This window comes from Kogia breviceps, chromosome 17 (genome assembly GCF_026419965.1).
Source record: "Kogia breviceps isolate mKogBre1 chromosome 17, mKogBre1 haplotype 1, whole genome shotgun sequence".
Lineage (NCBI taxonomy): Eukaryota > Metazoa > Chordata > Mammalia > Artiodactyla > Physeteridae > Kogia > Kogia breviceps.
In genome coordinates, this window is record NC_081326.1 from 69,116,991 (window position 1) to 69,144,685 (window position 27,695).

At 46.4% G+C, this 27,695-nt stretch overlaps 1 protein-coding gene across 2 annotated transcripts in view; it reads right to left on the reverse strand.

Moving 5' to 3' along the window:
- The window catches only part of KCNQ3 (potassium voltage-gated channel subfamily Q member 3), a 270,967-nt gene that overhangs the window by 6,747 nt on the left and 236,525 nt on the right, over positions 1-27,695 (reverse strand). For both annotated transcript variants that reach the window (XM_059042708.2, XM_067017560.1), the window contains exons 9-12: positions 23,121-23,147; positions 4,770-4,972; positions 3,601-3,703; positions 1,098-1,229 (exon numbers count right to left, since the gene is read on the reverse strand). In XM_059042708.2, coding sequence (XP_058898691.1) covers positions 1,098-1,229; positions 3,601-3,703; positions 4,770-4,972; positions 23,121-23,147 — 465 coding nt within the window. The remainder of the gene's footprint in view (positions 1-1,097; positions 1,230-3,600; positions 3,704-4,769; positions 4,973-23,120; positions 23,148-27,695) is intronic.

Below are 27,695 nucleotides of genomic sequence, written 5' to 3' on the forward strand. Positions count from 1 at the left end.
TTTACAATTCATTGAAGATTTGATAAATTTAAAAAGTAGAAAAAAAATCACGCATGGACTCATCACATCAGTAGAGCTATGGTGACCCCTTGGGGGAAGTCTTATTTCTTTCCTTTAGGCTCCTGTAAGGGAGAGTGTGTGTGTGTTGTGTATATTTCTGAACAAACGTTATGTGTGTACGTTTTTGTAATCATCGTATATAAATAACATAGTTAATATCATCACAAGATCTAGGTAGACTATATATAAATATAATCATATGTATGTCCATATACATATCTAAGTGTACCATTAGTAATCATATTATGCATATATTTATTCACTAATCACATAAATTTTTATCTCACTATATACGTTTTTAACATGGCATTTGACGGCTGCATAACTTTTTAATGAGAGCAGTTACCATTATTTTCTTAATCACTCTTTATAGAGCTGAGGCAGTGTGGTATGTTACAGAGAATGGCAGTTTTGTAACCAATTGGATCTGGTTTGACTTCCAGCTCTGCCACCTACTAGCTGGGTAGTTTTGGGCAAATCCATTGTCCTCTGAGCTTCAGTTTTATCACTGGTAAAATGGCAGCTATAATGCAATAGTTAGGGGGTTATAAGGGATTAGAGACATACATGTAGAGCACCCAGGTGCTTAACAAACATGGAGGCAATTATTGGGAACTGGGAATCAATGCTGTTTCCGTATTTTCACTAGCGTAAATAACACTTGATGAACTTTTAATTGGGTGAAAATTTATATTTGGAATTAGTCAACTGGACTCATTTTAGGTAATCCCAATTTTGTTGGCAACATCCACAGCAGCACAGTCAGGGACCAGTAGCACAGACGCCTTTTTTCTCCCTGAGGCCTGATCAGGGTGTTGATCTTGGCCGTGTCAATGTCATAGAAATTCTTCCCAGCCTGTCTGATCTGGCGTTGGTTGGCCTTGACATCTATGTTTGATGAATATGTTTGTTCTTAAAATTTCTCCTCTGCACTGTGGAGCAGTGAATGCCTTTCACCCTCAGCTCCAAGGTCTACCTGGCTCTGTCTAATTCCTTAGCAACAGGAGAGCACCATCCTTCCAGCTGTGCTGTCTTACCTCGTCTGAAGGTACTTGATCCTGGAAAGCATGTCAAGATGTCCGGCGGAATACTGCTCAATCACGTCCTTCACGTCATAAGGCCTCAAAGTCTCCTTGAATTTTTTTTTATAGAGACGGAATTGTAGAATTCTGCAAGGCAAAGTAGAGACATTTGTACATCAAGAGTGGAGAGTAAAGGAAATTATGATACAAGATGAGCAAACTCTGGGGCAGGGGAGGAGAAAAGGTCCAAAGAGAAACAACTTGATGAGAAGTTTCAACTCTTGGTCTTGGTTCTACCTCTTGGAAACACCCTGAATTAGGCTGGCTGACGTCTCTCCTTCATGACTACCTCCTTTTACTCATTTGAATAATACATTCATAGTAACAATGAGAGCTAACATTTATTTCACATTCATTACATGCCTGACACTGAGCTAAGGGCATTTTTAACAAGTTGCTAATAGATCAATTCACAGATGATGCAACTGTGGCCGAGGGAGCTTCAGCCTCTTCCCAGGGCCGTCTAGCTCATAACGTCAGAGTTTCCTTCAAACCCAGGTTTGTATGCGGACAAGGTTCACGGTCCTAACCCTGTGTCACACTGCTTTCTATTTGAGGACAGCTGACATATCGCTTCCTCAATAGCCTCCTTAGTCTTTTGGCTTATGAGCTCCTGGAAGAGAAAAGCTAGCTTCTGTTCCCCGAGTTTTCTCAGGTTCTCAATTAAGTGGGGCACCCAGAACTTGGAGATGCTGAACCCTCACCTCCATCTTCCTGGGAACCAATAAAGTCATCCTAGGTGATTAACGCTCTTTGAAATTCCCATCACGAGGTCAACTCTTGCTGAACATAGTGTCAATTAAAACCTTTAATCATAGGCCAGGTAGGAAACACAGCTTCCCAGGTCCTCCCATCTTATACTTGTACAGGTCTTTTATGTTTTGGCTGCATAGGGTCTTAGTTGTGGCACACAGGATCTTTGTTGTGGCATGAGGGATCTTTCGTTGGGGCAACAGGTTTCTCTCTAGTTGTGGCGTTTGGGTTTTCTCTTCTCTTCTAGTTGTGGCATTCGGGTTTCTCTCTAGTTGTGGCGTTCGGGTTTTCTCTTTCTTTTCTCTTCTCGCTCGAGCTCAGTAGCATGTGGGATCTTAGTTCCCTGACTAGGGATCGAACCCGAGTCCCCTGCACTGTAAGGAGGATTCTTTACCACTGGATCACCAGGGAAGTCCCATGTACAGGTCTTTTTGATGGTGCACTCAAGGCTCATTTTGTTTGTCATAGCCCATGGCGTCAGCCCCTAAACACGATTTTTGCCTATTGACTGTATATCCAACTTGCCATCCTTTCCAATTTTATGTCATTTTCTAAGCCTGCCCTTTACATAGCTGCATCTAAGGTAGGTATCGGGAACTATGGCTTGCAGGCCAAAGCTGACCCACTGCCTGTTTTCGGACGTAACGTTATGTTGGAACACAGTCCCAGTCATTCATTTACAGACTGTTTACAGTTGCTTTTGCACTACAAAATCACAGCTGAATACAGCGGAGACCTACGGATCATAAACCCTGACACTTACTACCTGGCTCTTTACAGAAAAAGTTTGCCAACCCCTGAACTAAGGCATCAATGACAATGACAATGATAAAAGGGATGGGGCAGAAGCCAGACCATGAAGCAGCCCGGCAGAGACCCCCCTCGAGCTCGACACAGATTCTTCATTCATTGGCTTTCTTTGAATAAGACCATTCAACCAGTTATGAATCCAGGTAGCTGTGTTTTTATCCAGCCTCATTTCTGGAACATTGTACAGGATGGGACCATGAGGAAGCAGGTCAGTGGCTCTGCTGAGGGCCACATGTTATAAACTATTGTGCTCCCTGATCTATTGGACTGAGCATCTTCTGAAAATATCACTAGTTCTCAGAGACTCCGACTTAGTTTCTAGAACTCACTGCCACTATGGTGGAGTGCTTATAAGCCCATATCCTGGTCAAAGTGTTCTTGAAGTAGTAGCATATCTTTATTTTCTTGTGGAATTCAAAACAAAACAGAAATAGCCAGGGTGAATTACAGTCTTGTCTGAAGCAGACAAAAAAAGTCCTATCCTTGATGATCTTGTTGAAAATGCTAATTAAAAAAGAACTAGATGAATGAAGACAGACGGAAGAAAAGCTATTTTGAGTAAGAAGCCTATAAAAGAAAACTCCATGTCAATACACCCCTGCCTCCCCAACATCCTTTAACATAAATGGTGGCTGAAGCCAGACAGGAGGGGGACAGTTGGAAACACTGTCAGGGGCCTGTGGAAGCATTTTTATAAAATGGAGAGTCTCCCAGGATGACCTGCTAATGTAGCCACTCCCTTAGAATCGACATAGTCTCTAGACTTGACTCAGGGGTTACTTGAGGGATCGTCTGCCCACCTTCCCAAAGCCCAAGAGCACTTGACAACACCGCAACCTGTGGGAGCTGAGCTGGGGCCTCGGGAGGCCCACAGGTAAGGAGGAGGGGGCGTTACCTGACGGCTCGGATGGCGGCCTTCAGGGTGGGGATCATGTCTTCGATGAGGAAGTCATTCCCGTAGCCCCTGTCTTCTGCTATGGGGTCGGCCGTCCCGGCATCTGGGAGGGAAGGAGACACATATCAACGGCAGAGGCCACAGTACTTGGAAAGGCTCGGGGACCTGGTTCGGTCACAACCATCCAAACTCAACCTCCTGAATCTCCATTCCCATTTCAGAAACCCCAATGCGTTCTCCAGTTGTGACATCAGTCAGACTTTCTCCTCAGCTCCCTTCCGTTATCCAGAAGTCTGAGTCAGGTGCCTATAGGTCAGGACTGTTGCTGGGGGAGAAGGCTAGGATGGAGGTGATGTGAATTCCAGGGTTCCGGAGTGGCCCTTTGGAGGCAGCAAAGGGACACACGTGGGTGTTTATCAGACAGACCGGGTTTAGATTCTTGCTCTGTCAGTCGTTATCCTTGTGACCTTCACTTGGGGGGTGGTCACTTTCCGAACCCTACGCATCCTCCCTTTTCATAAGTGAAAGGGGCACACAGATGTATTGCTCCTACAGCCCCCACGGGGCACTTTTCCAACACCTCTTCCCACCCCTGGGGGTGCTGCGTTCCCCAGGTGTCCAGATCACTCTGCACCTGGCCCCTCTCCATCCTTCAAGGTGACCTCCATGGCAACGCACTCATCAGGGGTACCCTTAGGATCCATGGCGGTATGTCCCAAGGCTCCCTGGAGGGGACGTGCAGACACACGTGGTGACCCTGGCCCAGGAGAACAGCTAACGTGGGCCCTCTGCTCTTGGAGTGAGTGCAGAGACCTATCACAGCCCAGGGGCCGAGGACAAGACAAGTGAGAAGCTGATTCAGGGCAGTAGGAAAGGGCTACTTTGTAGACTGCAGGGTTCTTCCACAGGGAAGGGAGGGAGGGAGGGAGGGAGGGAGGGAGGGAGGGAAGGAGGGAAGGAAGGAGAGAGGGAAGGAAGGAGGGAGGGAGGGGGAGGGAGGGAGGGGGAAGGAGGGAAGGAAGGAGAGAGGGAAGGAAGGAGAGAGGGAAGGAAGGAGGGACGGAAGGAGGGAGGGAGGGGGAAGGAGGGAGGGAGGCAGGGGGGAGGAAGGAAGAGGGTGGGAGAAGGTGACATGGAGGAGACAGGGTGAGGAGGAGGAAGGGTGTTACCTTCAGAGCTCTGCCAGAAAGCGTATGCTTTCATGCGGAAGGCGGTGCGGAAACGCTCTTTATTGTTTGAGCCAACAGGCTTTGGTTCTTTAGAAGGACTTTCTTCTATGGCATCTACATTCAGAGGGGTAAATAGCTTTCCTTTAGTATTGCTACCACGAGGATTAGAAAGGCGAACCCGATCCAAGAGACCCAGCTTTTGGCTACAAAATAAGCAAAAGTGAACAATTTTCCTCCTTGAGTGCAGGCTTTCGTAATTCCCCGTCCCTCTCCATAAAGACGCACACATCCTCCTCTACGCGGGAGTGGGACTCGCGCCTCCAGTGCTCAATCTGACTGGGCGGCTTGGAATGGGACAGGGCTTGGTTCAGATCCTAGCGCGGCAACTGACTCGCTAGTACACCTCAGGCGCGCTTCTCTGAATTTCAGTTTCTTCATATGCTTAAGTGCAGCTTAACGAGATCCAGGATATAAAATGCCAGCCCGTAGTAGCAGGCGGCAAAGCTTCGTTCCTCCTCCACTCCGTCTCCTCTGCATCAGTAACTTCCCTTGTGCCAGGTGCCCAGGTAGTGACTCACAGAGGCAAAGCTTTATCGAGTGTTCCTCGAACAGAACCGAATGACATAAATGACATAAAGCAAGTACCCTAACCTGGTGTCCACAGACACCCCGCCATGGACAGAACCCTGGGGGAGGTCCATGAGCCTGGATGGGAAAAACACTGCATTTTAAGTTAACTAATTAGATTTTGATTCACTAATCTCCAACTGAAAATTAGCATGTCTTTCAATTATGAATGTATGAATAAACCCCAGTAACAGCCTCAATGCCCCAGCCACATCCTGTGACTTTCCCCAACAGAAATCACAGGTCATTTTATATCCTGTTATCTCCATGTATTGCTGTGCTCGTCACTGCTTTGAAATTATGGTCGGATTCAACCTGCCACCACCACATCATGCCATTAGATTCACCACAAAGAAGCACGTATAGGACCGCATCTCAAAAGTGGAAATATTTTGGTAATTCCATTTCAACATAATCAGTTTCAGTTTCTTTTGTAACTGTCTGCCTTTTATGTATGGATTCAAAGTTGTTGTTCTGAGAAAGGGTCCCAGGACTTCATGGTACTGTCAGAAGTCTTCTTGGCACAAAAAACAGTTAATGAGTCCAACAGAAAGTTGCCCTGGTGCAGAAACCACCCAGGTGTCCTCGGGCAAATCTGTGACCTTAACCAGACTCAGTTACCTCAACTTTAAAACAGGGACAAGCACGTCCCACTTCACTTGGTTGCAGCGAGCTCACGCCTGTCGAGGATTTGGCGCAGAGCCTGGGATACAGTAGGTGCTCTATAAATAGTAATCTCTCCCTGTTTCTTAGCCTCTGCCCCCCACCTGAGTGGGTACAGGAGGGAAGTCCTTTTGTGTGGTACAGACCACGGTACAGACCAGTGCTTGTTTCACACATCAGTACACGCGGCTCAGCTGCGTTCTCTCCATCACCCACGCGGGGCTTGGTACCCAGCAGGTGTGCATGTACTTGTGGGAGAGATGAGTGAACAAATGAATATGAATACGGGTGGTCAAGTCGGCTTTGCATCAGCCCGAGATAACTGAGTATCTCTGAAGCCTGCGTCTGGTTAAGACAGCCACGTGCTTTGTGCCAGAAGCTGCTGCCATCTCTGTGGCTTGGGGTGGTGAGGAGGTCCTGGCGTTGGGGCTGCAGAGGTGGGAGCACCTCGTCCCGAGCAGGTGCCCTGTGCTCTCTGAGCGCCGGGTCCTCATTGGTGAAGTGGGCCTAGCGACACTTTGCTTAGGAGGGATTTGGGGAGCATTACGTATGGTAATGTCTGTAATGCGTCTTGTCTTCAGCCTGGCATAGAGAAGGCACTAAGAAGTGTTTGATTAATGAATGAACGAACAAGTGGATGAGTCATTGTTACACCTGACTCCTTCTGGACGCTTCTCTCTCGCCCGCCATTGTTGCATGAATACACGTACATGCCCAGAGCAAGTTCAGAGAAATGCCAGTACTCAGATGACCCCGTCTTTCCTGAGCTGGTCAAAGTTTTCAGAGTGGTTTCCTGACCAGTACTAGGTAAATGACTAATGAGAATAAATCAGGGTCCAGGGGCTCAAAATACTGAACAAGGCAGGAAGTCAACTGAACACACAGAGAAGGCTTTCCTAGCCATGAGCTAAGGCAAAAGGGGACTTTAGGTCAGTCACTTCTCAGGCCCTCTGCTTCCTGGCCCCTGCCTGCCTGTCTTGCTATTACCGCCAGGCAGATCCATCATTCCTTCCATACCAAGCCCCTTGCCCACCCCCGAGACCCCTCCTGCATGCCTTGGCGCACTCAGCCATGCCCTTTCTTGCCTTCTCAGTTGGCCTCATTCCCAGCTGCCCTTTAAAACTGCCCAAGGGTCCCCTCTTGGAAGCTAAGTTCTCCCCATCTGCTCCAAAGACAGGCTGTGTTTTTCTCCATCTCCGCGTTTAGTACACAGGGTGGAGGCTGTACATTCCCACACCCGCCTGCCCCGCTCGACTGTGTGGTCCTGGCAAAGAAAGGACTCCGCCTGGTTATCTCGGAACCCACGCCACAGCCTTGCTCAGCGCAGCCTGATGGTCAGGACTTTGGGGCAAAACTGGCCTGAGGGGAAACGTCCCAAAAAACATGTAACCTAGGACGCAGAGCTCATGCCGTCTGGCCCTCAACTTCTTCACGGCACAGTGATGAGGACCAGCCCGTGTTACGTGTGGTTGTGGAAGGGTTAAGTGAGGGAATACGTGTAAAGCGCTCAGCCGACTGTCTGGGATGCGGATGTGAGAAGCTTTCAGTAAATGCTGCTGTCACCATTATCTCGGTAAATAATCCTCTTCCTACAGAAGCAGCAGAAAGCTAATGACATGTGTGAAAAAGATGGATAAAATTTCCTGAGCCACGAAAAAGTGTTTTGTTTTCCTTAAATGAACTGAGATGAGTTCTCAGGATTTATGTATTATTTTACAGCACTTCTTCTTAATGCTAGTCTCCCACACTCACCATTGTCACAGAACTTGACCTCGGCAGGGGATAAGTGTATGAGAAGCTTAATTTTAAACTAAGCGAGACAAAAGGAAGAAAGTAATGGCAGCCACCACTTTGTCCTGATTTGAAATCTCAGGATAACTGCTGACTATCAGATAATGAAAGAAGTCTCTTGGTTCTATCTCTGTTGGGATTTAGGATTCGCTTGTTTGGCATATTTAAATGTTTCACTGCAACTTCTAACAGTCTGAATCGCTTTGGCTGTGTTCACTTAATACCCCATCGGTCACAGAGATCGTTTTATGAGAGATGGGTTCTGACGGCATTAGGACTCCAGATGCATCAGGCACAAGTCAGAAATCTCCGCTCTGAATTATGGCCATTGAGCCTAAGAGGCTTACGGAATTCTTTCTCCAGCAAAGTGGGTGATCAGCTTACTTCTTAATTGTGTTGCCTGAAATCCAAGACCCCAAAGGATAATCAAATGCAAGGCAAAGTTCATCCTTGAAACTCAAAACCCATCTCTGCCCTTCTCCGTATGGGTTTCTAGTGTATGATTCAGGCCGTGTGTTTGGAGGCTATGCCAGGTCTCGCAAGAAAAGCTCTCCTTGAAGCTGACATCAGATTCCCTCGGAAAGCCGGGGTCCCTGATTTGTTAAGTGCAGACAAATAATTTCCAAACACGAATTGGGAAAACCGGAAATAGAGACTAGGCATGGCAAAAGTAGAATCAAGGCTGTTCTTTCCTGGCAAAGTTGTTCCGTCCCTGCCCTGGGCTCCTGCCCCAGGGAACTCTTAAGTTGTGTTAAACTCCATGCAGTTCCCTGATTTCACACTCCCCAGCCTTGGCACAAGTGGTGACCTGTATCTAGGAAAACCTTCATCCCTTCTTTTATCCAAAAGACCGACTTTTTTTGGCTGAAACTTCGTCCAAGTATCGGTCCCAAGGCACACTTGCACTCTTGGTCCAATTAGATATCCATTCACTGTGCTTTCTTAAAGACATTTCTCAGCCATGGCACTTGGACACCTGACTTTCGAGGGACTCTCTCTTGCTCTCTCATTTTGCCCCCAATGGACATTTGGCAACGTCTGGAATCACACTTGATTGACATAACTTGGAGAGTGCTACTGGCTTCCAGTGGGTCAAGGCCAGGGGTGCCGCTAAACTTCCTACAAAGCACACAGGGTAGCCCTAGAGCAAAAACTTATCCCACCCACAAAGTCAACGGAGCTGAGCATAAGAAACCAAAAGCGTATGCTATTTGTTCAGAAACTGTACTTCGTCTAATGATCCAGCATCTAACACAGTGCCTGGCACATAGTAAGCACTGAAAACACTGTTATGATGTTGGGTGAAAGAAGGAAGGAATAATAATATTTGACCTTCTGATTAAGAAAATGAGCCCAACTTCAGCTGAGGGGGGATGTGCTGTAGAGTGGAAAGAGTGTTGCCTTTGGGAGAAGAGAACTGGTTTCAAATCGCTGCCCTGCAGTTAATATTTTTTAACTTGGGTAAGGCGTTAACTCTTTACGATTCCATTTTCTTTTCACCTGTAAAATAGAGCTAATGTTATGTATTTATTCCACAAAAATGTGTTCTACACCTTGAAAATGCTAGGCTCTTGGTAACTTGCTGAGGTAATAGTTGTGACTAAAACAGCCATGGTTTACAGCCTCCAGTGAGCTTACAGTAAGGTCAAGAAATCACACAATAGGCAAACAGATATATATACTGTTGGAAATCTGACCAGTGTCAATGAAGAAAATGTTGCCTGTCAGATCAGTAAACAAAGGATGTTGCAGCCATCAAGCTATCACATTACAGCGGCCCCAAAGGTGAACACTGAGGGAACTCAGGACAGAAACACCATGCCCTCCAAGGTGCACTCTGAGGGGATTCAGGATGAGAAAGCACCAGATACTGGCCCTAGAGAGCTGAGGTGCCTATCAATGGAATGACTTCAATGAGCCCAGACTTTTGCATCTTCCCATACACAGAAGAGCGCTAAATTCCTTAACCTGAGATACCTGGTTTTCTTTAATGAACAGTAAACTTTCCACATCCTGACCACCTGGTCTTTGTGGCAGAAACTCCTATATATGCTGGATGCTCTTTGGAACGGTCCCTCAGAGCGATCTGAGAGGCTGCGTCCAGGGCTTAAGTCCTCAGAAAGTCTGACGAATAAAAAGTAATTCTCAACTTTTAGGTTGTGCATTTTTTTCAGTCGACACCAGGAAACAAAGAGAGTTCAGTAACAGAGAATGTCACCTTAGGCAGGGCGGTCAAGGAAGGCCTCTGGGGCGGACGGGAAGAACAATTAGAGAACCAGTTTCAGTGGTTCAGGTTCAAAGTGATGGTGCTCCAGACATGGAAGCTGAGACTGGAAGAGAAAGAAGAAGCAAGACTTCACAGGAGCGGGGGGAGGGCTCTCCAGGCAGAAGACTCGCACATGGGTGCAGAGGGTGTGAGGGGCTGGTTTGGGCCGCTGAAGGGAGCGCACGTGACCACAAATATGTGAATGGGGGACAAAGGGCAAGATGGGGTCAGAGGCCAGGTTGGTCAGGGATTTTTAGAAATAGAATTCGAAAGTAGGAAGAGGAAAACAGGAATTTCTACTTTGTTCTAGGTCTACTTGGAGACACCCAAAGAGTTTTAAGATGGAAAGAGGAGATCAACTTTGCTTTTGAAAAGAATCCACATGTTCATAGCCGCACTGTTCACGATAGCCAAAAGGGAGAAACCACCCAGATGTCCGTGGATGGAAGAATGAATGAATAAACAAAACGCAGTATAAACATACGACGGGGCCTTAAAAAGGACACGTCTACACGTGTGACACGTGCTACAACGTGGAACACCCTTGAGGATACCATGCTCAGTGAAATAAGCCAGTCACCAAAAGACAAATGCTGTATGATTACACTCATATGAGGTGTCTAAAGTAGCCAAACCTGCAGAAACAGGAAGTTGGATGGTGGTTTTCAGGGGCTGGAGGGAGGAGGAAATGAGGAGGAGCTGGTGTTTAATGGGCGCAGAGTTTCAGTTTTATAAGACAAAGAAGTTCGGGAGATTGGTTGCACAACAATATGAATATATGTAACCGTGCTGAGATGTACATTTAAAAATGGTTAAGACGGTAAGTTTTATGTGTATGTTACCACAATAAAATTTTTTTTAAAAAAAGGGAACACCGTGGCTGCTCCATGGAGAATGGATCGGAGGAAAGCAAGGAACAAACGAAAGACCAAAGAAGATGCCACTGAAGTTTTCTAAGCTGGTGGCTTGGACGTGCGTGACTGCAGTGGGAAGGAGGAGACCAGCACTTGGACATTTATTTTGGAGAAGAACCACAACAGTCTTCCTTGATGGATTCTATGGGGCCATGAGGGAAAGAGACGGGTAAGGCACCACTCCTGGGTTTCTGGCTACACAAATGGGTGGGTGGGGACACCATTTTTTTTTTTTACAGTGATGCCATTTTTTTGTTCAGTTGAGAAAAAGGAGCAAAACAGGTTTGGAGAAGAAATAGGAAGTCAAGTTTGGCAGTCCCTTGTCTTCACACACATACACACCTGATACAAGACTGTGGTGCGAAGCGGATTTTAGTAAATGGTGAGGATTTGCCTCACAACTCAAACAACTTAAGTTGAATATTAGACATCACTCTTAAAGTACTTTTGGAATTTGGAATAGAAAAATATAAATAAGTTTTGGTTTGTATGTGCTAAAGCAACACTGGAAAGATACCTAAAAACTGAAAAAGATTATTTGTTGGGGGGTGGGAGTGTGGAATGGGGTAGACAGGGACGGAAGTTGTACTAAGATGTTTCACTGTTTGCCTCTACATTATTTTGACTAATGAACCATGTAAATTTTTTAAAAAAACTTAACATTAAAAAAATTACAATTAAAAAATCATTTAGACTCTCTCCATTGGGAAAATTTCTCAGTGGTTATACCTTCCTGCGGGATTCTGAATCCTCCTCTCCCCTCCCATTTCTCCTCCTTATATACTCCCTCCAGGGTTGAGTCCTTCTCTTCCAATCTAGATTCTTCTCACTTCCAATTCAATTAAACTCTCTTTTGTCTCTACTCTCACACGCAGCTCTTGGGCCCACTTTTGCACATTAAAAACTTATAAAAGTGTTCACGTGAACAAAATACAAAGAGAACCTTAGAAGTGGTACATTTAAATACAATTCTTGCCCTTCCCATCCAGGATACAGAATAAGATGAGATCATGGGGAGGAGGTGTCAGTGAGGCTGTGATATCAGAGAGAAGTTGGAAGGGAGACAACCCAATAGGTAAGGTTAAAAAATATCAGAGGCAAATAGTGCTTAGTAAACAACTTTGCTTGGGACCAACTTGACTATATTCTCTGCCTCCTTATGCCATCTTTGTTGGACACGTGTGTCCTGGATAAGCTAAAAATATGTTTTTTTTAAAAAAACAAAAAACCAAAATTTGAGCTTGGGACAAGTTACTTTTAGGAAGACTGAGAGGCATCCTGTCAAATAAATAGTTGGGGACCTTATCTTCCTTATTCATAGCTATATTCCCTAAAAGGGCTTCTGGTACACGGGAGGGTCTTAATAAATATTCATTGAATAGGTGGATGGGTGGATGGACAGATGGACGGATGATGGATGGATGATGGATGATGGATGATGGATAGTTGGATGGATGGATGGTTGATGGATGATGTATTATAAATGATGGCTGGGTGGATGGACAGATGGACGGATGATGGATGGATGATGGATGATGGATGGGTGGATGGACAGATGGACAGATGATGGATGGATGATGGATGATGGATGGGTGGATGGACAGATGGACAGATGATGGATGGATGATGGATGGGTGGATGGACAGATGGACGGATGATGGATGGATGATGGATGATGGATGGACAGATGGATGGATGATGGATGGATGATGGATGATGGATGGACAGATGGATGGATGATGGATGATAGATAGTTGGATGATGGATAAACCAAGAGTACAGTGTCACTGCAGCCAAGAGTACAGTCTTTTGAAGAAATGGTCAGTCTGTCTTGTTCTGTTTGTTCAGCTCAATGAGCACAAACTGGGTAACCTGCACAGGGCAGCCAATCCCACCTACGGGAGTTAAAGCCCTAATTTTGTCCCTTCTCTTTTTCATTCTTTCTTCCTTCCATCATTACACATGGGAAAGGTAGAGCCTACACAAGATCAGCAGCCCCCTTTTAGAAGGCTCCTTTAGCACCATGGTCTACCCTGCCAAAGGCAGAGAAAGCACAGAGAGAATAAAAATCTGTCACCGTCCACGTGCCAAACCTTTGAGGCTTTGGTGCCCTGTTTTTCTCTCTGAGAAAAAAACTATGAATGAAAGTTGCTATCCTGCCTAAGTTTCTTCTTCATTAAAATGAGAAATCTTAATTGAGAATCAGATGACAATGAAAATGGAGTGGTCGTCAGCATCCTGGTACTTCACGGTAGAGCTAGGAGAAGTCAAATCCTTTGTTTCTAGCTACGATATAAATTCCTCTATAGAGAAATGAAGACTCATTTATTTAGGCATTTTGCACATTTTTCTCGGGGCATCTGCAAGCTGTTCTTTTTTTTTTTTTTTTTTTCCTAACATCTTTATTGGAGTATAATTGCTTTACAATGGTGTATTAGTTCTGCATGCTGTTCTTTACTGACCTAATGAGTTGGCGTTTCTAGAGATTTCTCATACAGAAATAGATGGCCCATGGAAAGATTACAGGCCTAGGGACTCAATGCTTGTTAGTTTGAAGGATGAAAAGAATGAAGGAGGGAAGGAACAAAATTAGAGCCCTAACCCCTCCCCCAGCCCCGTGTAAAGCCACTCAGCCCTTAACAGTCAAGTCAAAGGAAAGCACCTCAGGGATCCTCTCCTGATGTGTTGTTCCAGGTAGAACCGAGATTTCCCTTCCTCTGCTCTCCTTCTCTGTACTCCTGTGTCTCTAATATCCCCACACCAGCACCCTCCACACTACATTGTTCTTTTTCGGTTGACAGATCCACCTCGCTCATCAGACTGCGAGTGCCTTCCGCATTACACTGTGAGTCCCAATTACCTGGGAATCTCTAGGGCCTGAGGCAAGGCAGGGCTCTTAATGTCTGGGTTATGGAAGGAAGGAAGGAAGGAAGGAAGCAAGGAAGGGAGGGAGGGAGAGAGGGAGGGAGAGAGGGAGGGGAAAACCATTGCCAAGCTAAAATTCAAACCTATGCTGATCTGACTCCTAAGCTGGCCTTACAGCATGTGGAAAAGATCCTCGGCAAAGAAAACCCAGAAATGTGGGTGTCAATCAGGATAATGACAGTAATAATAATAAAAGCAAACCTTATGTAGTATTTGCCAGGTTAAGGCTCTATTCACACCTAATCCTTACAATAGCCCTAGGAGGTAGGTGTTCTTACTATAACCATTATATAGATGAGAAAACGGAGGCACAAAGGTTTGGCAATGTGCCCAAATCGTACTGTCAAAAAATCTTCCAAGTGGCCTGTAACTCACCTTATCTAATGTGGCAAAACAACGCGGGAGCAGTTCTGCTACTGTGGCCACAAACTCACAACACACAGGAAGTGGCTTAGGAATCCCTTGGTCCGACTTCTGCCTTCTAGCGATCAGGCAGCCGAGGGCCGGGGGCTGGTGGTTCCTAACGGACTGTCTGGGCTGAGGAAGGAAAATGGTGGATAAAGCAGGGACCAGGAGGTAGGGTCATGACAGGACTGACTCCTGGGCTGTAGGATGAACACTGTGATTTTAAAATAACCCTGATATATTGATCTGGTTCACTGTCATCTGGACAGGTTTGCAAAGTCAGCTCTGCTGAGCTCAAGGATCTATTTGTTTCCTCTGATCCAGTATGTCTGGGGATCTATGCGCACGATTCCAGAACACTTGCATCTGGTGCTCCGAGGACACGCAGACTCACACATTGATGCAAGAGTGAGGAACTATATAGTTTTCTGTGTTGGTTTCCTAAAAGAATTGTTTTTCCCATGTTTCCAAATCTCGTGGATGAATAATATACCAAATGAGCAAAAGTAACCTCTGGTGAGCATGTACTTCTGCTGGACCACAGGCGTCATTCCCAGCAGCCTATGAGGTTAGTACTATTATCATCCCCTTCCACATATAAGGACATGAGGACACAGAGAGGTTGCATAAGTTGCGCAAGATCACACAGCTAATAAGCAGAGCAGCCAGTTTTTGAAGTCTGATAGTCTAACTCTGGAGTCTGTCTCAGCCCCTATTGCTATGACTATCTCCTAATTCTACCACCTGGTTATTTCTGGTCCCTTGTTTAAGAGGAGAGAGGACCACAGATCTGGAGGGAGCCGGGCACACACAGGGTCAGATCTCAGCCCCTGTGCATGTCGTTTCCCCTTGCTGAGCCCCGGCGCCTTCATCTGCATGGAGGACACTGAAATCTAGCTCTCATAAACGTCCATCTCAAAATCACATATTCTAGGTCTGCTCAGACAGCTTCCCACCACATGCAGACCCATCACATTTACCTTTCGCAGATGCAGAGAGTCGAATGTCCCCCTGCAAAAGCTATGTTCAAGCCCTCATCTGATACCTGTGACTGTGACCTTACTTGGAAATAGAGTCTTGGCCGATGTACTCAAGTTAAGATAAACTCCTACTGGAGGAGGGTGGGCACTTAATTCAGTGAGTAATGTCTTTGTAAGTGAAAGGAGAGGGAGGTTTGGATACGGAGACATGAACATTTCCAGAAGGAAGAAGCGTATGTGTAGACGGAGGCAGAGAATGGAGGTGATGGGTTACAAGGTCAAGGGATGCCAAGGAGTACCTGCAACCACCACACGTGAGGAAGAAGCGAGGGAGGGTTCTCCCCAGAGCCTTCCGAGGAGTACGGCCTGATGACACCTTAAGTTCCCACGTCCAGCCGCCAGAGCAGTGAGAGAATACCTTTCTGTTGATTTCAGCCACCCAGCTTGTGACAATTTGCTGTGGCGCCGGAGGAAACTAACACAGCAGACAATGAGGGCTTCGTAGATACACATGCACTGTTTTCAGACCGACCGAGCCAAGTCAGGGGCCGTGACACATCCTCGGTGCTAAAGAGTGATGTGTTCATGGGTAGTGAGGAGGCTACATGAAGGGTACGGGGGACCACCCGTTCCTGTATTTTTGGCAACATCATAAAAATGGAATTTCCACACTCTCAGAAGAACTAATAAACCTCTAGCCTTCTACTGGCTTTTCCAAACCAGGGCGGGAGGTGAGTTATCTGATTGGGTTACACTGAGTCCATTTTCTTGGTTGGGTAGGCTTCCATACTAAAGGTCAGCACCGTATTCGAGGTCAAGGAGAGAATGGTCTCTCTCTCCTGCTCTCAGTGACCCCACAGGGTCAGATAGGCCATGGCCCCAGGTGGCTGGCTGGGAGAGTCTCTGCTCTGAGCATGTGCTGGTCCCAAGGCCAGACTTACCCGTGAAGCGTTACAAAGCTCACTGCTGCCCCAGGGCCAATCCAGCAAATGTAGCCTGTATTTCAATCCTTTCCTGTCTCCTCTGCCTATGTCTCAATTAGTTCATCATTCAGAGAGAAAGGGGTGTTATAAATAGGCAACCCCCAATATTTAAAAAAAAAAAATGGAGACTAAGTCCTTAGGACATGCCAGGGATCACTCTGAGATTAAAACTGTTCCAAATCTGCTACTCTGTAGCCTGGGAGCAGTGCTGCAGGGTCTGGGTGGCAGGAGAAAATACATATAGCTATGGGATTGTGTCCAAGGCTCTTATTTTGCTCTGGGTAATAATTTTCTCATCAGTAAAACTGGGGGATTAGATGAATTGATCTCCAAATTCTTGTACACCTTTAATAGTCATTGATTCTAGGGCATGGAAGATTGATTGCCAACATCATCCATCACACCGTGAGATGGAATTCACGTGGCTGACGTCACAGGGAGAAGGAAAGATGTGAATTACAAGGTCTGACTAAACACTCCTTGATGCCGTAGAAGACTCTGGGCCTGTGCCTTTCCCTGCCTGCACAGCCCCCTCGCATGGCTGGGACTCCAGCTACGTGAGCCAAGAAAGCATAGCAGAAAACAACATACAAAAGGCGACACCTGCAGTGACTGATTATATGGCCGTTCCCAACAACTGTGGAGACCAGCAGAATCCAAGTCCTGCTTTTGCTACTTTATTAGCTGTATGACCTTGTGCAAGTCACTTACCTCTTTGAACCTCAGTTTTCTCATCTGTCAAATGGGGATTTGACCCACACCTTCTGGGGTGGCTAGGAGGGGCTAGATGTGCTTAGAACTGTAGCTGGCAAACAGTAGGCATTCTTTATGAATATAGGTTATCATAACTTGAATTCTTTGATCCAAAGAATGATCCTTTACTAAGGTTGACGGGTTTGCAATGGGAAGGACATAATAATGAGATAGGAGATAAAGATGCATGGGACAAATTTCTTCCCTCTCCAAAGATGGATACAGAGGAGAGGAAACCCGAAGGCTGCTGTTCATAGTGAATCGTTTGAAAACACAAAGTGAGCCATTGGGCCCAGGCAAGCAGTTATTGTCAACGCAGTTACCTGTTCTGCAAATTCAAAAAAGGCCGGCTTCTTATTTTTAGTTGTTTAAGGAACCTCCCTACTGTTCTCCATAGTGGCTGTACCAGTTCACATTCCCACCAGCAGTGCAAGAGGGTCCCCTTTTCTCCACACCCTCTGCAGCATTTATTGTTTGTAGAGTTTTTGATGATGGCCATTCTGACCGGTGTGAGGTGATATCTCACTGCGGTTTTGATTTGCATTTCTCCAATGATTAGTGATGTTGAGCATCCTTTCATGTGTTTGTTGGCCATCTGTATGTCTTCTTTGGAGAAATGTCTATTTAGGTCCTCTGCCCATTTTTGGATTGGGTTGTTTTTTTGATATTGAGCTGCATAAGCTGCTTGTATGTATAGCCGATTCACTTCGTTATACAGCAGAAACTAACACACCATTGCAAAGCAATTATACTCCAATAAAGATGTTAAAAAAAATAATGCCGGTTTCTATGAAAAACCTAATTATCAGCACTGCTGCACATCTAGTGAATAGTTATAATTGATGTTCCAAATGACATCCCTAACACAAAACACCGAAGTCTTCCCTGGTATATTCTACAAAATAAACGAGCCTCAGTATGTTTTAGTGTTGATGTTCTTTAATGCAATATTATTTTTAGGAATTTGAAAAGCTATGAGTAGAATTTATGCCTGTCATGGGCATCTATCATGTTTGTCTTCTCTACATGTCACCCCCCATTCTTTGGGAAAAAGAACCCTATTCTATTGGAGAACAGATCTCCCAACTTCAACCAAGTGACCCTAACGGGGGCTGACAAACACAGTACCTTGAACCTACACCCACCCACCCTAACTGGTGGAAACATGACCTAGAGTTTGGTCACTGTTACTAACCTCTTACTCTCTGAGCCACAGAGACCAAGGTGTGACCATGCGACCCAAATTGGGCCAATCTAAATGCTTCCCTGGGATCTTTCAAACTAGACTTGGGTGAAGAACAGGTGGACAGAAGAAAGAGGGAAAAAATATGTGATCCTGGGGCTGCTAACATCCACAGTCTTATCAGTATGGAGAAAGTCAGCTGAGACAGCGGAACCAAAAAGAGAAGCAGAGACAAGAGTTGAAGAGAGACTCTGGAAGGGTCCTGTTCCTTGTTTCCCACCCAGGGGGTTCCCATCCTCGCTGATGGGTCACTATGAAAGCCACTGTATTTCCTTCTGAGTCCAAGGTACTTTAAGTTGGGTTTCTGACACTTGGGGAATAAAGGGTTTGCCCAACCATCCATCCATTTATCCATCCACCCACTTTTTCAGTAAATTAATATCTACGTAAAGCCAACCACATGCCAGGTTCTGTTCTAGGCACCGTTTCAGGTGCTGGAGAAAAGCAGTGAGCAAAACAGACAGAGTCTAGCCCCTTGGAGGCATTTGATCTAGCGGAGAAGGCAGACAAGAAACAAATGCATCATCTATTAGGTAACCATCAGTGCTAACAAGGAAACTGAAGCAGGGTCAAGGGGTAGAGACTGGGGTGTGGCGGAGAGGCAAGGAGGGTCGATTTCAGGAGGTGACATTTGGCAGAGTCTCAAATGAAGTGAAGGAGTCAGCGGAACAAAGAGGTAAGAGTTCCTGGCCGAGAGAGAACAAGTGCCAGGATCAAGAGTCCGCTAGATTAACTGACCTCACTCTTTTCTCCTGGAGGACAAAGAGGGCATGACGGCCACCTGTGCTGTGGTGGGACTCAGCCTGTACGGTCTGATACGGTCACACAGACCTAGATCTGAAATCTCATATTGGCTATTTCTGTCCTTGGCTGAGGTGTAAGTTACAGAAACCCTAGAGCTCAATTTCCTCCGAAGGAAAATGACTGTGCAATAGCTCTTTCATTAAATCATTTATTTACACGTTCAGCACATTTATGGAGTACATCCTACATCTCAGGCTCAGTGTTAGCCCTATCAAACTCATGGGGTAGAGAGGAAAAGGGAATTCTAAAAGTTTTGACTGTATATAAAGTAAATGCGGGACGTCCCTGGTGGTGCAGTGGTTAAGGACCCACCTGCCAACGCAGGGGACACGGGTTCGAGCCCTGGTCGGGGAAGATCCCGCATGCCGCGGAGCAACTAAGCCCGTGCGCCACAACTACTGAGCCTGTGCTCTAGAGCCCGCGAGCCACAACTACTGAGCCTACGAGCCACAACTACTGAAGCCCACGCGCCTAGAGCCCGTGCTCCACAACAAGAGAAGCCACCGCAATGAGAAGCCCGCGCACCGCAACGAAGAGTAGCCCCCGCGTGCCACAACTAGAGAAAATCCCGCACGTAGCAACGAAGACCCAACGCAGCCAGAAATAAATAAATAAATAAATAAATTTATTTTAAAAAACCAAGAAACGCTTCCTTAGGGGAAGTGCTGAGTCCTGCTTAAGGGCACCATGAGTGGGACATCTAAACTAGGTGAGAAGGGGTGAGGCAGTGGGTTGTCAACTGTCTCCATCTTTACAAGAATTAATTAAGACGATCTATGGAAAGTGCTCAGCCCCTACCAAGCCCACAACGGAAGTTGGCTCTCTTCCTTCTCAGAGTTATAGGTGCCGAGAAGGAAGCACACAGTGATCAAAGCCAACCTCCCAGTCACTGTAGAAAGTCATGGGGCTTCTGTGCCTCAAACAAGCCTAAAAGCACATCAGTCAAGACAGTCCCATCCTTGGGACCAAAGCAGCTCAGCTCTCTTGACCCTTCGCAGGGGGAGGGGGCGGTGGGAACACGCACTAGCTTTATAAGAAACTACAGGTTGGAGCTCTTTCCAACAAGCTGACTAAAATGTTCCCTTTCTTATCCCAATCGAGAACCAGGAGCTGTTAAGTTAAAGAGAATATAACTCTTTCCTTGGGCTGACAAAGAGATGTGTGGGCCACCTGTGTTAGAAGGTGTCAAAAAGATGAACTCCAAATCTGATTCTGGCTATTCAGAAATAATAAAGTAAGATAGAAACACCAGTTAGCTGGCAGCCTGTTGAAGAAGCTAATGGTATATACCAGTAAGTATTCATCTAATGTACATGTCCATTGCTGACCATTCTCTGGTCTCCTTGCTCCCTGCCCTCTTCGGTAAAAGAATTCATTCCTCTGTCGACCATTCACCCATCCTTCCTCCAGATCTCCAGCACCACCTCCAAGCTTCACGGCTGCAATCACACCTGCCATCTCACCTGCCAATCCACCAGCCAAACCTATTTGTTGTTCAAATCAAAAGTGCTGCACCCTGAGCCTGGATGAGGGAGGCTGAGTGGCTTATGTAACTGACCTAGCTCTTCCTGGAGAGGATGAGCCAGAAAACACCCAGCGACTCTAACCCCAAGAAATCATGGAATGTACTTTCCCTCTGTATGTACCCCTGGCAGAGTGGAGAGGTTTTTTTGTATGTGTGGGACGCGGGCCTCTCACTGCCGTGGCCTCTCCCGTTGCGGAGCACAGGCTCCGGACGCGCAGGCTCAGCGGCCACGGCTCACGGGCCCAGCCGCTCCGCGGCACGTGGGATCCTCCCGGACCGGGGCACGAACCCGCGTCCCCTGCATCGGCAGGCGGACTCTCAACCACTGCGCCACCAGGGAAGCCCTAGAGTGGAGAGTTCTTGACAGGGGCGTGACTAAGTTGATGAGCAGATTTCAGAGAGCCCATTTTCAATGCCCAGCAAAGCTGCAAAATGCATCTATCTAAGCCCCAATTAAACCAAAGTGGCTAGTCCAGTGCACAGCGGTATTTTGCACACACATTCCAATTTGGCTAAATTCCGTTTGTGTCTCCACAGAAAAGGATATAAAGGTCAACGCAGTAATTCACTTGCAATGTCAACACCTGCATGACTTAAAACCCCATTAGTCATGAGATGAGGGGGAAAGAGAACTCCACGGGGAGTCCTGAGATCACGTAACCCCTCGAGCTCATGATTTCTGTAACTTGGGGTGAGCCTGACCTCTTGGGGGGACTCATTTCTGTAAAAGCATCCAGAGGAGGATCTCTGAGGCGTCTTCCCGCTCTGCCTCTGTGAGACATGAGCTGCTGCAGGTCCTCTAGCAAATGTCTCCTGACACTGTCATGGTCAGTGGTCAGCCCTCCTTTACAATCTCCCCGAATGCCCCCTAGAGTCCGGACTGGTTCCAAGCAAGAAATGCTCCTTCCATTTGAAAGTCTGCATAAAGGAGGGAGAAAGTCCAAACTGTGTCTTTGTCTGTGAGCTAACTGGTGCTGTCTGTTCCTTCCAGGCAGGATTAAGTGGTTCCCATACAGATGGTCCAGGGCCCCACCACCTCCTCCGCCCAATCTGTCAGCTCTAGAAGGACAACAGCTGAGTTGGTGTCCAGGAGATTGACTGAGAGGCTTTACAAGTAGTTTGTCAACAATAATACTTTAAATCTATATTATATATATAATGCATATTTACATTTATAATTATTTCTATTTATAAATACAGGTGGCTTTCCATATCTGCAGGTTCCGCATTCACAGGCTCAGCCAAGTGAGGATCAAAAATATTCGAAAGGGCTTCCCTGGTGGCGCAGTGGTTGAGGGTCCGCCTGCTGATGCAGGGGACACAGGTTCGTGCCCCGGTCCGGGAAGTACCCACATAACGTGGAGTGGCTGGGCCCGTGAGCCATGGCCATTGAGCCTGCGCGTCCAGAGCCTGTGCTCTGCAGTGGGAGAGGCCATGACAGTGAGAGGCCCGCATAACACACACACACACACACACACACACACACACACACACACACACACACAAAATATTCGAAAATAATTTTTCAGAAAGTTTCAAAACACAAAAGTTGAATTTGCCACATATGGAGAACTATTTACAGAGCATTTATGTTGTGTTTACAACTATTGATATAGCACTTGCATTGTATTAGGTATTATAACTAATCTAGAGATGATTTAAAGTACACAGAAGGATGCGCAGAGGTTATATGCAAATACTCTGGCATTTTATATAAGGGACTTGAGCATCTGCGGATTTTGGTATCCTTGAGGGTCCTGGAAACAATCCCCTGTGGATATAGAGGGATGACTTGTATACAAACAGTTAAACTGTTTGCGAGAGATGGTCTTCCTTTACAATCCCGAGCAGGGTCTGTAGTTTCCCTGATACTGTGACATCTTCTCTAGATGGAACCAAAAGGAAGAGGGAGGACTCACGCAGAAGCTCAACCTGCTTCTGCAGCAGCCTGTAGTGAGCATGGTTTACTGGGGATCATAAGTATATAATCCTGATTCACTTTTCGAAGAACCATCTGTGAGCCCAAGAAGCAAACGAAGCAAGATATAATGGAAATAACATGGTCTTAATATTCAGACCTGGGTTTGAATTTTGGTCTTGCTCCTCAGTAGCTGTGTGACCCAGGCGGAGTAACTCAACGTCTCTGAGCCCCAGTCTCCTCAATCCATAAATGAAGACACGAGAGTCGATCTTTCACTGTGGATGTGAGGACCACATGAGATAACACATGCAGGACTCCAGGCACAGAGGAGAAACACTCAAAATGTGGCTGCGGCTATGATCACAATTGAGTTGTTCTTGAGTAAATTAACATGAAATTGGCAGAGGAAAATGGCGGCCGGCAACAGCAGTGAACCCCAAAACTCTATCTCACGACCAGCATGACTGCCCAGGGGCCCCACGGTATACGCAACTGGACCCTCTGTCCCGACACAGGGGTGGGAAGGAGAGGCTTCATAATCACAAACATACCTGGCTGCTGCATCCAGCTGTTCTTTCCTGTGAGGAGACAGGGGAGAAAAAAACAAATACAGCATAAATTACATGCAACAGCTCCCCCTCGCCCCAAAATCTGTCCCCAAGCTTCCCTTTGATGAAGATGAAGGAGCAGGGTGGAGCTCTGGGACAAGACGGTGCATGTGAAGGAGAACCAGTGAATGACACGGGCTTTTCCCCAGCCAGACCCCAGGCCCCTCCCGTGACCTAACGGGTCTGTGGCTCTAACGCCCAGGCTCTTCTCAACCATTCATTCATTTATTCATCCCCCCAACGGCTGCTGCCCCACACCTTGTGCTGGGCTCAGGTGATCTGTTTAGCGGTGGGGACAGATCAGGAAACCAGGAATTTCATAACTCAGCAGCCACACGCCCCATCACTCTGTCACCACCGTCATCATTACACCATCATCACTAATATTTATTGTGCGGTAATTAGTAGGCAGATACTTTTAAGTGCTTTTTATGGATTCACTTATCTAATCATCACCAGCAAGCCTATGAGGTAAGTATCATTATCACCCCCATTTTCCTGATGAGAAAACTGAGACACAGAGAGATTCAGTAAATTGCTCAAGGTCTCATAGCCAGGAAGCAGCCGAGTCAGGATTCAAACCTAGATGATCTGGCTCCAGAGCCCACACTTCTAACCATGAGGCCACATGCAGTCTACACACATTCATAACTGAGACTTTGCTCAGGCTCTGCCTAGAACAGTCTTACTCTTCCTTTAAGTTTCAGCTGGAGGGGCTCCTCCTGGTGTTTCTATCTAAATTCCCAGGGTTGAGGCTGAGCTAATGTCTTCGTATGTGGAATTGGACTGGATCACATTGTCTTAGAAGTACGTGGTCGCGCGGGGGCAGAGCCTCTGCTTTTCTCGGCTCTAAAATCTGAGCACCCCATACCCTGGCACTTCGTAAGTGCACAGGAAATACTGAATGAATACCTGGACTATCATTGGGATCCAGGGGTGGGAGAAATGGGGAGAGAATATGAGGAGGTATCTTGGTAGAAGAGGAAAAGGACCAGTTGGAGAGTTAAGGATTTCTAGTTCATGCGTCAGCGCAGCCTGTGGGTCTACTGTGGCTTTGAGCTGGACACATCCTCTGGGCCTATTTCCCCTCCTGAAGCACGTGGACAGAAAAAGCTCTGACTTTTTAGAATCCTCTGGGTCTCTGGCCCCAGGAAAAGTAGGGACGGCAGTAAGAGGAGAAGGAAAAGGTGAGGGAGTGGGCCGAGGGCAGGATGGGAGCAGAGAGTAGTGTGGGGGGCAGTGCTAAAGGGAGGGATAAATTAGGAGTGTGGGACCATCAGATACCCCCTACTGTACATCTACACCCTACTATACTATACTGTACAATACATATATATACTATACATATACATATACACCCTACTGTACATCTACACCCTACTATACTATACTGTACAATACACATATATACTATACATATACATATACACCCTACTGTACATCTACACCCTACTATCCTATACTGTACAATACATATATATACTATACATATACATATACACCCTACTATACATAGTGTAGTATACTATACTATACACTATTTTATACATAAAATAGATAAGCAACAAGGATTTATTGTACAGCACAGGGAGGATCTTGTAGCACCTATAATGGAAAATCATCTGAAAAAATACATAACTGAGTCACTATGCTGTACACCTGAAACTAACACAATATTGTAAATCAGCTATATTTCAATTTAAAAAAAGAATTAGAGGCACCACTCCCATTCCTTTCTCATGTTACAGGACAATGATTCCATGCCTCCCCCTCCATCATCAGAACTCCCCCACCTCCCCACTCCCCCCCCCCCCCCCCCCCCCCGCCAGCCAGTGACCTTGACCTTAGCAGAGATCTGCCTCAGGGTCCTACCACCATATTGACAATCTTATACCTGGTCTCACCCACTGGCTTCCCTTCAGTGTTGATGGATGAAGGGTCCCTGCTCCTGCTGACAGCTTCACTTGTGCCTTGAAGCCCATGCCCTCCACCCTGCTCTGTCCTCTAGTCCTCCCCTCCACCACCACTGCATCCACCTATACCCCCCTCTACCATTATACCATTCTACCATTCCCATCAACGATAAAACCTGAGCCCTACATCCATTGCAGCCGTGTCATCTGCACTCACTGTACCCATGTGCTCGTTTCCTTGTCACCCTTTAGCCTGTGTAAGCTGGCTTTCTACCCACCGCTCCACTGCAATTGCTCTAGTCAAAGCCCCAACACACTCCAAGAGATAACACCCAGCGGGCAATTCTCTGTCCCTGTCTCCATCAACCATGTGACAGGACTAGCACGATTGACCCTCTCCTGTTCACTGTTCTATCCCCAATGCCACACCCAGCGTCTAGCACGTAAGAGACGCTCAGTTAAATGCTTGCCGAAGGTATGGCTACATGAAGAAAGGATTTGTAACCACATTCCAGATGGGATGTTCTAGCTCTGCTGTCACTAACAGTGGCTTCCCAGGACTGTGCTTTGGGAGTTTAGTGTCTTCCTTGCCCTCTTCTCTCCTCTGTGCCACAAACCCACTACTTCCTTCCAGCACAGATTCAACCAGCAGAGACGAAACACCTAGGATGGGCCAGGTACTTTCACACACTTTATTCAGCTTGACCTTCACAACAACAATCTTCAGAAAAGGGTATTATTATCTCAACAAAACTTGTCTCATCTTACTTTTATCCAATTGTCTTCCTAAAAAAGTCTTTCTTTCCAGAGATATAATGGGCTTTGGCATAAGACCTGGGTTCCAATCTTTGCTCCATTGCTTACCAGCTGGGTGACATTAGACAAGCTGATTAATCTCACTGATGCTCTGATTCTTCACCTATAAGCTTATGGTTATGAAAAACAGAGTCACCCATTCTACTTATCTCCCAGGACATTCTAAAGATTAAGTGAGACAGCCTGTATGGAAACAGATCCAATGTTATCTGGCCGTAGCAAAGGGTTACTGCATACAGCGCCCCTTCTCCATTTCTAAGCACTCCAATCATCTTGGCCCTGGTCACAAAAAGAACAAGTTCTGGTTCTACAATAAATTAACTGGGTCTTCTTGGTCAAGTAACTTCTGTTTCTTGGGCCTAAGTCTCAGCTCCATTTTAGTTCTAATATCTAATGATTCCAAAGCTGCACTGTCCAATGGTAGCCACTAATCAATCATCACATATGGCTATTTAAATTAAAGAAAATTAACAATTCAATTCCTCAGTTGCACTAGTAATAGATGCACAACAGCCACATGTAACCAGTGGTTACCATGTTGGGCAGTGCAGCTATAGACAACTCTACTGTCACTTTTAGGGAACAAATCTGTGTGCGTGTTTTTTTTGTTGGTGGTACGCGACATCTGGTTTTTAACGTCTGCTCTCTTTTTTTTTTTTTTTTTTTTTTTTTCTGTGGTACGCGGGCCTCTCACTGTTGTGGCCTCTCCCGTTGCGGGGCACAGGCTCCGGACGCGCAGGCTCAGCGGCCATGGCTCACGGGCCCAGCCGCTCCGCAGCATGTGGGATCTTCCCGTACCGGGGCACGAACCCGTATCCCCTGCATCGGCAGGCGGATTCTCAACCACTGCGCCACCAGGGAAGCCCGAACGTCTGCTCTCTTCTCTGCTTGGGCACGAGGATGTACCATCTACCACCCCCCAGCATCTTCCCGTACCTTCTCAGCCTCCTACCACCTACTTCTACTAGGTCTACACAGTTTCCATTGGCCAGCAAATCAGAAGACCTGGGTTTGGTTCCAGCTATGCCCAAGATGATGCGTGGCCTTGAGGAAGTTCCTGAGCCGCTGGGGGCCTCAGTTTCTTCTCATATACAATTGGGGTGGGACTTGAAACTCTCTGAGGTTCTGTGCAATTCAAAAGTAATGATTTTATAATTTTAAGTAATCATAAAAGAAAAACAAAAAAGGCAATACCATCACTCATCACTGCTAGCCCCAAATATGCATGTATATACATACACATACGTACACATGTGTGTACACACACGCACATATACTGGCAAATTAACAAAGAGCTATACTTGCTGGAAACTGATATGACAGCACTCTTAGAAGTGGGCTACACAACTTCATCCTTCAAAATCTTCTGGAGGACTGTAAAATGGTGCAGCCACCATGGAAAACAGCCTGGCAGTTCCTCAAAAAGTTAAACATAGAGTTACCTATTCCGCTCCTAGGTATACACCCAAGACCATCGAAAACACATCCACACAACATGTGCCTGAATGCTCATGGGCCAAAAAGTGGAAATAACACAAATATGCATCAACTGATGAATGGGTAAATACAATGGGGTATATATGATGGAATGTTATTCAGCCATAAAAGGAATAAAGTTCTGATACACAAGACAACATAGATAGATGCAACCTGAAAATATTATGACAGGTGAAAGAAATCATATTGTAAGATTTTTTTTTTTGTGGTACGCGGGCCTCCCACTGGCCGCTCCGCGGCATGTGGGATCCTCCCAGACCGGGGCACGAACCCGCGTCCCCTGCATCGGCAG